This window comes from Pan paniscus, chromosome 20 (assembly GCF_029289425.2).
Source record: "Pan paniscus chromosome 20, NHGRI_mPanPan1-v2.0_pri, whole genome shotgun sequence".
NCBI lineage: Eukaryota > Metazoa > Chordata > Mammalia > Primates > Hominidae > Pan > Pan paniscus.
In genome coordinates this window covers 47,595,735-47,608,181 of record NC_073269.2, presented here as the reverse complement: position 1 = coordinate 47,608,181, position 12,447 = coordinate 47,595,735, and the positions used below count along the sequence as shown (strand labels likewise).

At 52.3% G+C, this 12,447-nt stretch overlaps 1 protein-coding gene across 1 annotated transcript; it reads left to right on the top strand.

Moving 5' to 3' along the window:
- The first annotated feature begins 5 nt into the window (after positions 1-5).
- EXOSC5 (exosome component 5) lies at positions 6-11,381 on the top strand. Its single transcript, XM_003812461.5, has 6 exons — positions 6-245; positions 4,456-4,569; positions 5,788-5,909; positions 7,846-7,986; positions 10,147-10,236; positions 11,026-11,381. Exons 1-6 carry the CDS (start codon positions 98-100, stop codon positions 11,116-11,118), a joined length of 708 nt encoding a protein of 235 aa, XP_003812509.1. The 5' UTR covers positions 6-97; the 3' UTR covers positions 11,119-11,381.
- Positions 11,382-12,447: the final 1,066 nt, after the last annotated feature.

Genomic DNA, 12,447 nt, shown 5'->3' with positions numbered 1-12,447 from the left:
GGCCCAGCCCGGCGCGTGCGCACTGGTTACGCAGCATGTTTGCGGCGCGCGCTGCCAGGCGGAAGTGACAACTGTAGCCGCACGTGGGCTCGGCGCGATGGAGGAGGAGATGCATACTGACGCCAAAATCCGCGCTGAAAGTGGAACAGGGTCCAGCCCTCGGGGTCCTGGCTGCAGCCTCCGGCACTTTGCCTGCGAACAGAACCTGCTGTCGCGGCCAGATGGCTCTGCTTCCTTCCTGCAAGGTAAGAACTTCACCCAGGTCTTTCTTTTGGAGAGGGACTACCGTGTACTGTGCAACCGAGTGCCCACCTCCTCACGATACCAGCTGGTAAATGTCACTCCTGCGTTGATGCATGATTTCTTGTCCGATTGAATACTACTAAATACGCAGGGATACACACATCTCTCCCTCACGACTAGAAAGGAGAAGATAGTTCCATCTTTGTAACTATCTCTGAGAATGAGAGGAGGGGCAGACTGTCCGTCCAAGAACTGATATTTCAGAATAGGGAAAATCACCTCGCCAGGGTAAATATCCCCCTTAACTCGATTCCTCCTCCACCCTCCCACCCCCACCCCCCCCACACACACCCTCTAGGTCCTTGCATCCCGGACTGAAGCAAACCTGTCTATTTGCATACTGTGGACTGTGGCGGATCTTTCACCCACGTAAATACTCCTCAAATTGAAGATAATGTCATTGCGCTGGGTTGAGAAATACATCCCCACCGCTACCTCACTGCATCTCTCCACACAAGTAAATATCCCTAAGATTAGGGCAAGTCAAAAAAAAAAAAAAAAGATTAGGGCAAGTCTTACCTATAGGGCAAATATCCCCTTTTCCTAGCTAAATAACTCTCAGAAGTAGATTAACTCCAAGAATATTTCTCTTTAACGTTTGAGACGGGAGGCCGGGGGCGGTGGCTCACGCCTGTAATCCCCCACACTTTGGGAGGCCAAGACCTGTGGCTCACCTGAGGTCAGGAGTTCGAGACCAGCCTGGCCAACATGGCGAAACCCTGTCTCTACTAAAAATACAAAAACTAGCCAGGCATGGTGGCGGGCGCCTGTAATCCCAGCTACTCAGGAGGCTGAGGAAGGACAATCACTTGAACCTGGGAGGCAGAAGTTGCAGTGGGCCGAGATCGTGCCATTGTACTCCAGCGTGAGCGACAAAGCAAGACTCTGTCTCAAAAAAAAAAAAATTGAGACAGCGTCTCATGATGTCACCCAGGTTGGTCTTGAACTCCTGGGCTCAAGCAATCCTCCTCCCAAAGTGCTCATATAGGTATGAGCCACCACGCCCAGCCCCAATACATTTTAACAAAATTTGGCTGCTGTGTTGATTGTGGGGAGTATGGGGGAAAACAGGGAGGTGATGGTGGCTCCAGCCAGAGCAGGAGTAGTGGAGGTGATGAGATTCTGGATGTAGTTTGAAAGTAATATGGACAAAACTTACGTATAGTTTGGTTTGAGTGCGAGGAAAAAGATTCAGGCATAACTAAGGTTTCTGCCCAGATCTGTACAAGTCTGGAAATCAGAAGAGAGACCCAAGCTGGACATAGGCAATTTGGAACTCTCTGGCTATATAGATGGTATTTCAGGCTATTGCCTGAACGAAGTGAGTGCAGATGGAAAAGAGAAGAGGTCCCAGGACCAAGCCCTAGGCCTTCCAACTTGAGCAGTCAGAGACATGTGACAAGCTAGCAAAGGAGACTCAGAAGGAACGCCCAGAGAGTTAGGGGGAAACCAGGAGATGGTGGTGACCTGGGGCCAAGAAAAGAGCATGTCTGAGATGTGAGGGCTGACCAGCTGTTTCAGCCTTACTGACAGCCGGGTCATGAGAGGGTTGATCATTTGGAGGTCAGTGGTGACGATGTTGAGCTGCCGCAATGGAGTGGTGGGGTCACAGAAAAGGAAGAAGAGGCAGCTGTTCAGGAGTTCTGCTGTAAGAGGATCAGATAAGTGGGGCAGGAGTTGTAGATTGTTGTGGGGTCAACAGGGGAGAGAATTGCTGGAGCCACGTCTTCAAGAAGGTGAGAGGGGAGAGACTTGTGCTCAGGCAAAACACAGGCAGTTCATCTGGAGCCAGAGGCAAGTTCTGTTTTGGTAACTTCTCCAGTCCTCAGGGCAGTTTCTCCTGGAACTAAGCATACCTTCCGTGTAAGGGCAAATTGGGCTTCCCAGGAAACACGGCCTTAACCAAGGACCTTCCCAGGCCCTCCCTCAGGCTTAGCGCTTATGCTGAATTGAGATACCTAAAGTTTCTTCGAACCTAAGAATTAAGAAGGGGCCGGGTGCAGTTGCTCACACTGGTAATCCCAGCACTTTGGGAGGCCTCTGAGGTCAGGAGTTGTTTTTTTTTTTTTTCTTTTTTTTTTTTTTGAGATGGAGTCTCGCCCTGTCGCCCAGGCTGGAGTGCAGTGAAGTGATCGTGGCTCACTGCAACCTCCACCTCCCGGGTTCAAGCGATTCTTCTGCCTCAGCCTCCTGAGTAGCTGGGACCACAGGTGCGTGCCACCACGCCCGGCTAATTTTTGTGGTTTTTAGTAGAGACGGGGTTTCACCATGTTGGCCAGGCTGATCTTGAACTCCTGACCCTGTGATCCACCTGCCTCGGCCTCCCAAAGTGCTGGGATTACAGGCGTGAGCCACCTCACTTGGTTGAGGTCAGGAGTTCTGAGACCAGATTGGCCAACATGGTGAAAACCCATCTCTACTAAAAATACAAAAATTAGTCGGACGTGGTAGCACGTACCTGTAATCTCAGCTACTCTGGAGGTTGAGGTACAAGAATCACTTGAGCCTGGGAGGTGGAGGTTGCAGTGAACTGAGATTGCGCCACTGCACTCCAGCCTCCTGGGTGACAGAGGGAAACTCTGTCCCAAAAAAGAAAATAGAGACAGGAGTCTTCCTATGTTGCTCAGGCTGGTCTCAAACTCCTGGCCTCAAGCAGTCCTCCCACCTGGGCCTCCATAGTGCTGGGATTACAGGTGTGAGCCACCATGCCTGGTCTAAAATGTTTTTTTTTTTTTTTTTTTTTTTTGAGACTAAGCCTTGCTGTTATTGTCCAGGCTGGAGTGCAATGGTGCGATCTCGGCTCACTGCAACCTCCGCCTCCCCGGTTCCAGCAATTCTCCTGCGTCGGCCTCCCAAGTAGCTGAGATTACAGGCACCCACCACTATGCCCAGCTAATTTTTGTATTTTTAGTAGAGACGGGGTTTCACCATGTTGACCAGGATGGTCTCAAACTCCTGACCTCAGGTGATCCACCCACCTCAGCCTCCCAAAGTGCTGGGATTACAGCAGACAGTACTAGAAGCCAGGCTGTTTATTTCTTAGGTTTTACCTCCTGTACCCCGTTCATAGCTTCTGGGGAAATAAGGAATCAGGATTCATTCCAGATATTATCCCTTTCTCAGGTATCCAGACTGATGCAAAATTTGGGGGCCAGTGCCTAAGGGAAGAGCTGGGCTGGGGAAGCTTTCGAAAGAGAAGTTGAGAGCAGCTGCAGTAAGAGGGAGGATGGTTAGCTTTCAGGAAGAACTTCCTGTTAAAAGTTACTAATACCAGCCGGGCACAGTGGCTCACGCCTGTAATCCCAGCGCTTTGGGAGGCAGGCAGATCACGAGGTCAGAAGTTCGAGACCAGCCTGACCAACGTGGTGAAACCCAGTCTCTACTAAAAATAAAAAAATTAGCCAGGCGTGGTGGCGCGCGCCTGTAATCCCAGCTACTCAGTAGGCCGAGGCAGGAGAACTGCTTGAACCCGGGAGGCAGAGGTTGCGGTGAGCCGAGATTACACCACTGCACTCCAGCCTGGGCGACAGAGCAAGACTCCATCTCATTAAAAAAAAAAAAAAAAAAAAAGTTACTAATATCAGGGCCAGGCGTGGTAGCTCACGCCTGTAATCCTAGCACCTTGGGATTACAGTTGCCCAGGAGTTCGAAACCCGCCTGAGCAACATGGCAAAATCCCCTCTCTACTAAAAATATAAAAATTAGCCAGGCATGGTGGCACATGCCTGTAGTTCCAGCTACTTGGGAGGCTGAGGCGGGAGGATCACTTGAGCCCAGAAGGTCGAGGCTGCAATGAGCCGTGATGGCACCACTGCACTCCAGCCTGGGCAATGAGAGTGAGACCCTGCCTGAATGCCTGAATGGACGAATGTTACTAATACAGCTAAAGTCTGTTGCACATTCAGCGTGAGCCCCGCAGTGTTCTAAGTGTTTTCTGTGAATTGTGTCCTTTGATCCTCACAAGACGCTAGCGGGGAGGGACTGCTATTTTCCCCATTTTACAAATGAGAGAAATGAAGTGAGTGCTCAAAGAATCAGTACCAACAAATGGCGGGGGTGACGTGGGGAGCCCTGGCCGTCAGGCTCAGTGCCACAAATGGGGCCCCAGGAGCAGGGAAGCTGTGAGTGAGGCCCTCCCTGCTGTCTCCTCAGGTGACACCTCTGTCCTGGCGGGTGTGTACGGGCCGGCCGAGGTGAAGGTCAGCAAAGAGATTTTCAACAAGGCCACACTCGAAGTGATCCTGAGGCCGAAGATCGGGCTGCCTGGTAATTGGGCCCTGCTGAACCTCTGAATGGTGCCCAGTTTGTCAAAATCGCCCCCCGAGCTCTTCCCTACCAGCTGCCCCGAGTCTCCACTCCCCGCTTTGGTCTCCACTCAGCTGTTTCTGTCTTTAACTCTCTGCCTCTAATTAATAACTCATCTTCTGTTGCTTCTCTCTCTGCCTCTAATTTTTCCCTCCCTCTTTTCTCCCTCTCTCTGCCTCCACTCTCATTCATTCCATTAACCTGTTTTTCTTTTATTTATTTTTATTTATTTATTTATTTTTTGGAGACAGTGTCTCGCTCTGTCACCCCGGCTGGAGTGCAGTGGCACGATCTCAGCTCACTGCAACCTCTGCCTCCCAGATTCAAGCAATTCCCCTGCCTCAGCCTCCCGAGTCGCTGGGATTACAGGCACGTGCCACCATGCCCACTAATTTTTTGTATTTTTTTAGTAGAGATGGGGTTTCACCATGTTGGCCAGGATGGTCTTGATCTCCTGACCTTGTGATCCACCCACCTCGACCTCCCAAAGTGCTGGGATTACAGGCATGAGCCACTGCGCTCAGCCTTTTTTTTTTTTTTTAATTTAATTTTATATTTTTAAGATGGAGTCTTACTCTGTTGCCCAGGTTGGAGTGCAGTGGCTCGATCTCAGCTCACTGCAACCTCTGACTCCCAGGTTCAAGCAGTTCTCCTGTCTCAACCTCCTGAGTAGCTGGAATTACAGGCGTGAGCCATCACGCCCGGCTAATTTTTGTATTTTTAGTAGAGACAGCATTTCACCATGTTGGCCAGGTTGGTGTCAAACTCCTGACCTCAAGTGATCCGCCCGCCTCAGCCCCCCAAAGTGTTGGGATTACAGGTGCGAGCCACTGTGCCTGGACCATTAACCTGTTTTTCCACCCTTTTACCCTCATATCCCTCAGTCCCCACTGACTGGGCCTGCTAGGGTGGGAGTGGGCGTGGGTAGCAGCACAGACATGGAACTCCCAAGTCTTCTTCCCTTGGATGGTTCCCTTGGTGGATGCTGGAGGTAGCAGGGGTCAGTGGATGGCAGTCAGGCCTTGCCTTCTTCCCACTGGAATCTTCCATCATCCCTGCAGGTAACTGCACCATCCCAGGCTGAGACCGTGAGCCCTTTCTGGGAGTTTGGGTGAGGCGTATGGAGGAAGGTGAGTCAAATGAAGGGGAAGACCCTGAACCTCTCTTCAATTTCCCCAGGTGTTGCAGAGAAGAGCCGGGAGCGGCTGATCAGGAACACGTGCGAGGCGGTGGTGCTGGGCACGTTGCACCCCCGCACCTCCATCACCGTGGTGCTGCAGGTTGTCAGCGATGCCGGCTCTGTATCCTTTCTCCCAGGCCTCCTCCTCCAGGAAGTCTCCTGATTGCTTCCCTTCTGGTGGATACATATACCCTCACTGCTAGCCAGAAAGCCTTCAAACACTTGACAGGTACCAGCTCACTGAAGAAGGAGAGCAAACAGCCTGGGTGCTTACTTATGTGCCAGGCACTGTTCTGTGTGCCTTATGCACATTAACTCATGTAATACAGCACATGCCCTTATGATCCCCGTGGAAGTGGCAGAGCCAAGACTTAGACCCAGACCGTCTAGTTCTAGAGCCCACGGACCCTGGCAGATGAGTGTTCTTATGTTCGCATGTTTCAGGTGACAAAACTGAGGCCCAGAGAGGGGAAGGGGCTTGCCCAAGGTCACACAGCTGGAAGGCAGCACAGGCAGGACTCAAGCCCAGGCCAGTCTGACTCCAGAGCCTGTGCCAATCACTTCTTTTGTTTTTTGGGTTTTTTTGTTTGTTTTTGAGACAGGCTCTCACTCTGTCACCCAGGCTGGATGCAGTGGTGCAATGTCAACTTACTGCAACCTCTACCTCCCGGGCTCAAGCGATTCCCATGCTTTAGCCTCCTGAATTACAGGTGGAATTACAGGTGCCTGCCACCACGCCAGGCTAATTTTTGTATTTTTAGTAGAGACGGGGTTTTGCCGTGTTGGCCAGGCTGGTCTCGAACTCCTGACCTCGAGTGATCAGTCCACCTTGGCCTCCCAAAGTGCTGGGGTTACAGGCGTGAGCTACTGTGCCTGGCTGGCAATCACTTCTACTCGGCACCTCAGTGGATTTCAGGCCCTCAGTGCTGGGGGCGCCCTGAGCAGACAGCAGCTGAGTCAGGAGCGTGGCCTTGTAAGATCTCCATGTCTGAGGTGCGGGAGGTTGAGGTTGAGGACTAGAATTAGACACTGTGGAAGGCTTTACTGGAACGTGGCCCTGAACTGGACAGACATTTTATGGATGGGCAGAGAGAGAAGGTATTGTGACCCCATTTTACAGAAGTGGAAAGTGAAGCCCAGAGGAAGTGGTGGAGGATCAGCAGCAGAGCTGGAACCGGTTGACTAAAGCTGTGGTCTTTGTCTGGCTCTTAGGCCTGGAGAAGAAACACATTAGGAAACTGAGGCAGAGCCAGCTGACTCCCAACCTGTGCTCTCTTTCCACTGTGAGCTTCCTGCATGCAGCAACGAGGTGGCTCTTCCTCCATTGCCCTGCCAGCTCTGTCACCGGGGAGTGGCTGCTACCCAAGTTTCGGGCCTGGCTTTGCCAGTGCCTCCGCCTCCTGTCTTTGGAAGGTTTCTTCCCCTCTCTGACCCTATTTGCCAACAAATGTGTGGTACGTACTTCAGTACATACCTATTGAATATTATTATATTCCCCATCTAACAGATGAGGAGATTGAGACTCAAGGAGTAAGTCACTTGTTCAAGGTCACACAGCTGAGAGAGCAAAACTAGGTCTGGAACCCAGGGCTACTTGATCCCCGGACCACTTTTAACCACTCTGCCATACTGCCCTTCTGTGACCGATTAGTGATGTCTGCCATAGGCATCAGCCTGGTGGAGGGAGGCATGGATCTGCTCTGCTGGCCAGGCCTACAGTAGAAACTTCTTAGGCTGGGCGTGGTGGCTCACGCCTGTAATCCCAGGACTTTGGGAGGCCGAGGCAGGTGGATCACCTGAGGTCAGGAGTTTGAGACCAGCCTGGCCAACATGGTGAAACCCCGTCTCTACTAAAAATACAAAGATTAGCCGGGTGTGGTGGTGGGTGCCTGTAATCCCAGCTACTCAGGAGGCTGAGGCAGGAGAATTGCTTGAACCCAGGAGGTGGAGGTTGCAGTGAGCCGAGATCACACCATTGCACTCCAGCCTGGGCAACAAGAGCGAAACTCCATCTCCAAAAAAAAAAAAGAAACTTAACCATTTCCTGTGGTGCTCAGCTCCTGGCCTGTTGTCTGAATGCTGCCTGCATGGCATTGGTGGATGCAGGTGTGCCCATGCGGGCTCTCTTCTGTGGGGTCACCTGTGCCCTGGACTCTGATGGGACCCTCGTGCTGGATCCTACATCCAAGCAAGAAAAGGTAGGTGTGAAGACCAGGGTGGCTGAAGGGCAGAGGCCAGACAGCTCCCCGTCCCTTCCTCCAGGCCTCGCTTCTCTACAGACAGTCGGCTCATGCCACCTCAATCCCACTTAGCAAGGGCTGCTCTAATCATCATGGTTCATTTAGCAGCAAGTGCCGGAAACCCAGCTCAGACTTGCTTAATTAGAAAGGAAATGTGGGGCCGGGAGCGGTGGCTCACGCCTGTAATCCCAGCACTTTGGGAGGCTGAGGTGGGTGGATCACCTGAGGTCGGGAGTTCGAGATCAGTCTGACCAACATGGAGAAACCCCATCTCTACTAAAAATACAAAATTAGCCAGGTGTGGTGGCACACGCCTGTAATCCCAGCTACTCAGGAGGCTGAGGCAGGAGAATCGCTTGAACCCAGGAGGCAGAGGTTGTGGTGAGCCGAGATCGTGCCATTGCACTCCAGCCTGGGCAACAAGAGTGAAACTCCATCTCAAAAAATATAAATAAATAAACTAGAAAGGAAATGTATGGCCAGGTGTGGTGGCTCACACCTGTAATGCCAGCACTTTGGGAGTCTGAGGCAGGCAGATCACCTGAGGCTGGGAGTTCGAGACCAGCCTGGCCAACATGGCAAAACCCTGTCTCTACTAAAAATACAAAGGTTAGCTAGGCATGGTGGCACACATCTGTAATCTCAGCTACTCGGGAGGCTGAGGCAGGAGAATCACTTAAACCTGGAGGGTGGAGGTTACAGTGAGCTGAGATCGCACCACTTCACTCCAGCCTGGATGAAAGAGTGAAACTCTCAAAAAATAAAATAAAATAAAACCAGGACTTTAAACACCATCAGGATGTCCTTGCCTCACTTCTCGTCCCTGCCTTTCTCTGCACATCAGCTTCATTCTTTCTGTCCAGCACCTTTCCTGAGGCTGGGACTGACCCCTTAAGCTCCATTTCCATCCTAAGAGGCTCAAAAGCAAACGAGAAGAGAGTTTTCCTCGTCGGCTCAGGTGCAGTGTCCTAAGCTCAAGTTATTCTGAGTTTTCTGCCCAGTGCTATAATGGTCCCCTCTAGTCAAGAAGACGGAAACCACTTGGAGGGTTTCAGATGGAGGGAGTTAAATGCAGGGACTTTGTAACAACAGTGTTGAGGAGCTAGAGGAGGAAAAAGGAAGCAGGAGTGACACCCAGAGATGAGAAACCCCTCCCAGACCTGGGCTGAACCTGTGAGCCACCTCCTGTTCTGTCGTGTTGGAGACATCATCTCAATTGGTTCTGGATGCACATAGCATGTCCTGCTTCTGCCCTGGCCACTGAGGTCCAGAACCCACCCCACCTCCATGGCTGTCACACAGCCACAGCCATCAGCACCTGCCATTGTCCGTGAGGACCAGGATGCTGCTTTTCTTCCATTCTCCCACCTCATTACTGATGGAAACTAGCAGGTAAGGGAGTCTGGGAAATACAGCTTGCTGGCTTCCAGCCCCTGTGGGACAGAGCATGGAAGGGGGACTGGGAGGCCGAGAGGTACCAGATAAGTGAGTGGCACAATGGCTAGCCCCTTGGGGCAGGAATACTGAGCTTGGAAGCCCCTGTCAGAACCACGTGGTTGGAATAAGGGGCATGGAGTACAGTTCTACAAAGGAAAGGCAGAGGGCTATACCCAGGGAAGTAGGGAAGGGGTAGCGCAGACAAAAAATGGCTGCGCTTGATGCTTGATAGGTGAGCGCCTGGCTATGGAAAGGGAGAGGCCTGGAGGCCAAGGGTCCGGAGTCCCCTCAGTGGGACTGGCTGCAAGTGTGTGGTGGGAAGGGGAGCGTTGAGACAGGATCTCACTGTTGCCCATGCTGGAGTGTAGTATGATCACAGCTCACTGCAGCTTCAAACTCCTGGGCTCAAGCAGTCCTCCCACCTCTGCCTCCTGAGTAGCTGGGAACTCAGACATGCACCCCCACACCCAGCTACCTTTCTTGTTTTCTTTTCTGAGATGGGGTCTCCCTCTGTTGCCCAGACTGGTCTTGAATTTCTGGCCTCAAGCAGTGCCCTGCCTTGGCCTCTCAAAGTGGTGAGATTATGGTCATGAGCCACTGTGCCTGGCCAAAGGACTGGCTGAGATTTTATCTGAGGGGAAGGTCCTAGGTCCCCCACCGCCTTCTACCCCTTGTCCCTAGGAGGCCCGGGCAGTCCTGACCTTTGCCCTGGACAGCGTGGAACGGAAGCTGCTGATGTCCAGCACCAAGGGGCTCTACTCAGACACTGAGGTACCAGCATGGGGATGAGGGGAAAAGCCAGAACCTTCCTTCCCACTGACATACGGTCTTGTCCCAACTCTGCCCTGGATTCTGAGAGGCTTCAGGAGAGCCTCTTACATTTCTTCTTGTAAAAAGGGAGTTTTCAAACTTTGTGGACCCAGAAACCTTTGCGGAAATGTTTAAGGGAAGCCCAATTTATAACACAGGCAAAAAGAGGATGAGCTCAGTTTGAAGTCAGAAGAGGGCATGTGATGGTCCCCCAGCTCCCAGCTCAAGAGTGGTGAGCCACGGGAATTCCAGGTCTCAGGCTAAGGGGCAGAGCCTGGAAACTCTTGGACATGACTGTCTGCAAAAGCATGTCCAACCTGGACCTCATGAATCTAGGAATACATGGCAGTGAAGACTGGGAGTCTCTTGATTCCATGGCTCTTAGATTATTTGGGCTGAAGGGGACTGTGGCTGTAAAATCCCAAGACCACTCCAATTCTGTGCACTCTCCAGTTCCATAGCTCTGCACAGCTGGGGCCTCCTCCAAGGTGTGAGGATGCCTGATAGGTCTGAGTCCTGTTGCTGTCAGAATCTGATCCTGAAGTCCTTCTCCCTCTTTTTATTTCTCCTGATCTCTAAGAAACAGTTCATGAAATGGGAAATAATCCCTCACCACTTGCCTCACTTGGGGGCAGGGGAGTGATGGGAGGTTAAGGGAGTCAGGTGGGGTCAGCAGAACCTCCTGGGTCAGCCAAGTCGTGTGTGCATGAAGGGCTCGGCCCCCAGCACCGACCGGTCTCTCCCCCGCAGCTCCAGCAGTGCCTGGCTGCGGCCCAGGCCGCTTCGCAACACGTCTTCCGTTTCTACCGGGAATCGCTGCAGAGGCGTTACTCCAAGAGCTGAGGCAAGCTGGGGCAAGGGGCCGCTCCCATTGCCTCCACCCACTCACCCCCTACAGCCTGAAGCAAACCAGCAGCCCAGCCTTGCCTCTCTGACCCATGGGTTCCTTGAGCCTGCAGCTCTGTAACCACAGGGCTCCTGTGGGGAGGCCTTGGCCTGTGACAGCCCCCAGGCCTGGGGGCACCGATCCCCCCAGCAAGGATAACATTCAAAGGAGCTCACATTTATGGAATGGATGAATCAATAAATTAATTCACTTTAACAAATGTCTGTTGAGCACCCATCGTGTGCAGGCCCTGCTAGTGAGATCCCAGAGGAGCAGGGAGGTAAACTGGAATTTGTCAGATGGTAGTAAATCTATGAAAAAGTAAAAAGCAGGGAACAGGAGTTTGGGAGAGTCCCTTTATGGAGGGCAAATTGAGTACATCAGGCATCAGTGCCTTCACAGAGCAGGGTACCTCAGAGGGGACCCTGAAAGAGGAAAGGGAGTGAGCTCTTGGATAATGTGCGGAAGGAGCCCCCAGGGGCTGGGGACCAGCTTGGTGAACAGGGTGGCCAAAGCCAGCGAGCTAGAGCAGGAGAGCAGATGGGGCTGGGGGGAACGGGCAAGCATGCAGGTGGGGCCTTGTAGGCCATGGGGAGGAAACTCTAAATACCCACCCACCAACCCTGCGAGATGGGGCTGTTGTTATAGTCCCTGTCTTGTTTTGTTTTGTTTTGTTTTGTTTTGTTTTGAGACGGAATCTCGCTCTGTTGCCCAGGCTGGAGTGCAGTGGGGTGATGCAACCTCCGCCTCCTGGGTTCCAATGATTCTCCTGCCTCAGCCTCCTGAGTAGCTGGGACTACAGGCGCATGCCACCACACCCAGCTAATTTTTGTATTTTTAGTAGAGACGGGATTTCTCCATGTTGGTCAGGCTGGTCTCTAACTCCTGACCTCAGGTGATCCGCCCACCTCTGCCTCCCAAAGTGCTGGGATTACAGGCGTGAGCCACCGCACCTGGCCTAATTGTTGTATTTTTAGTAGAGATGCGGTTTCACCATGTTGGCCAGGCTGGTCTGGAAATCCTGACCTCAGGTGATTCGCCTGCCTTGGCCACCCAAAGTGCTGGAATTACAGACTTGAGCCACTGTGCCCAGCCTAATTTTTGTATTTTTAGTAGAGATGGGGCAAAACCCTACCTGCAGTTGGAGGCAGTCCCATCCAAACCAAATGGCCTGCAATAGGGAAAGGGATGCATCCTTAAGGAAACATGGAGGTGTTGGCACCTGGACAGGGAAAACACATCTGCCACAAGCACTTAGCAGAGGCACATAGGAAGTGCTCACTAAG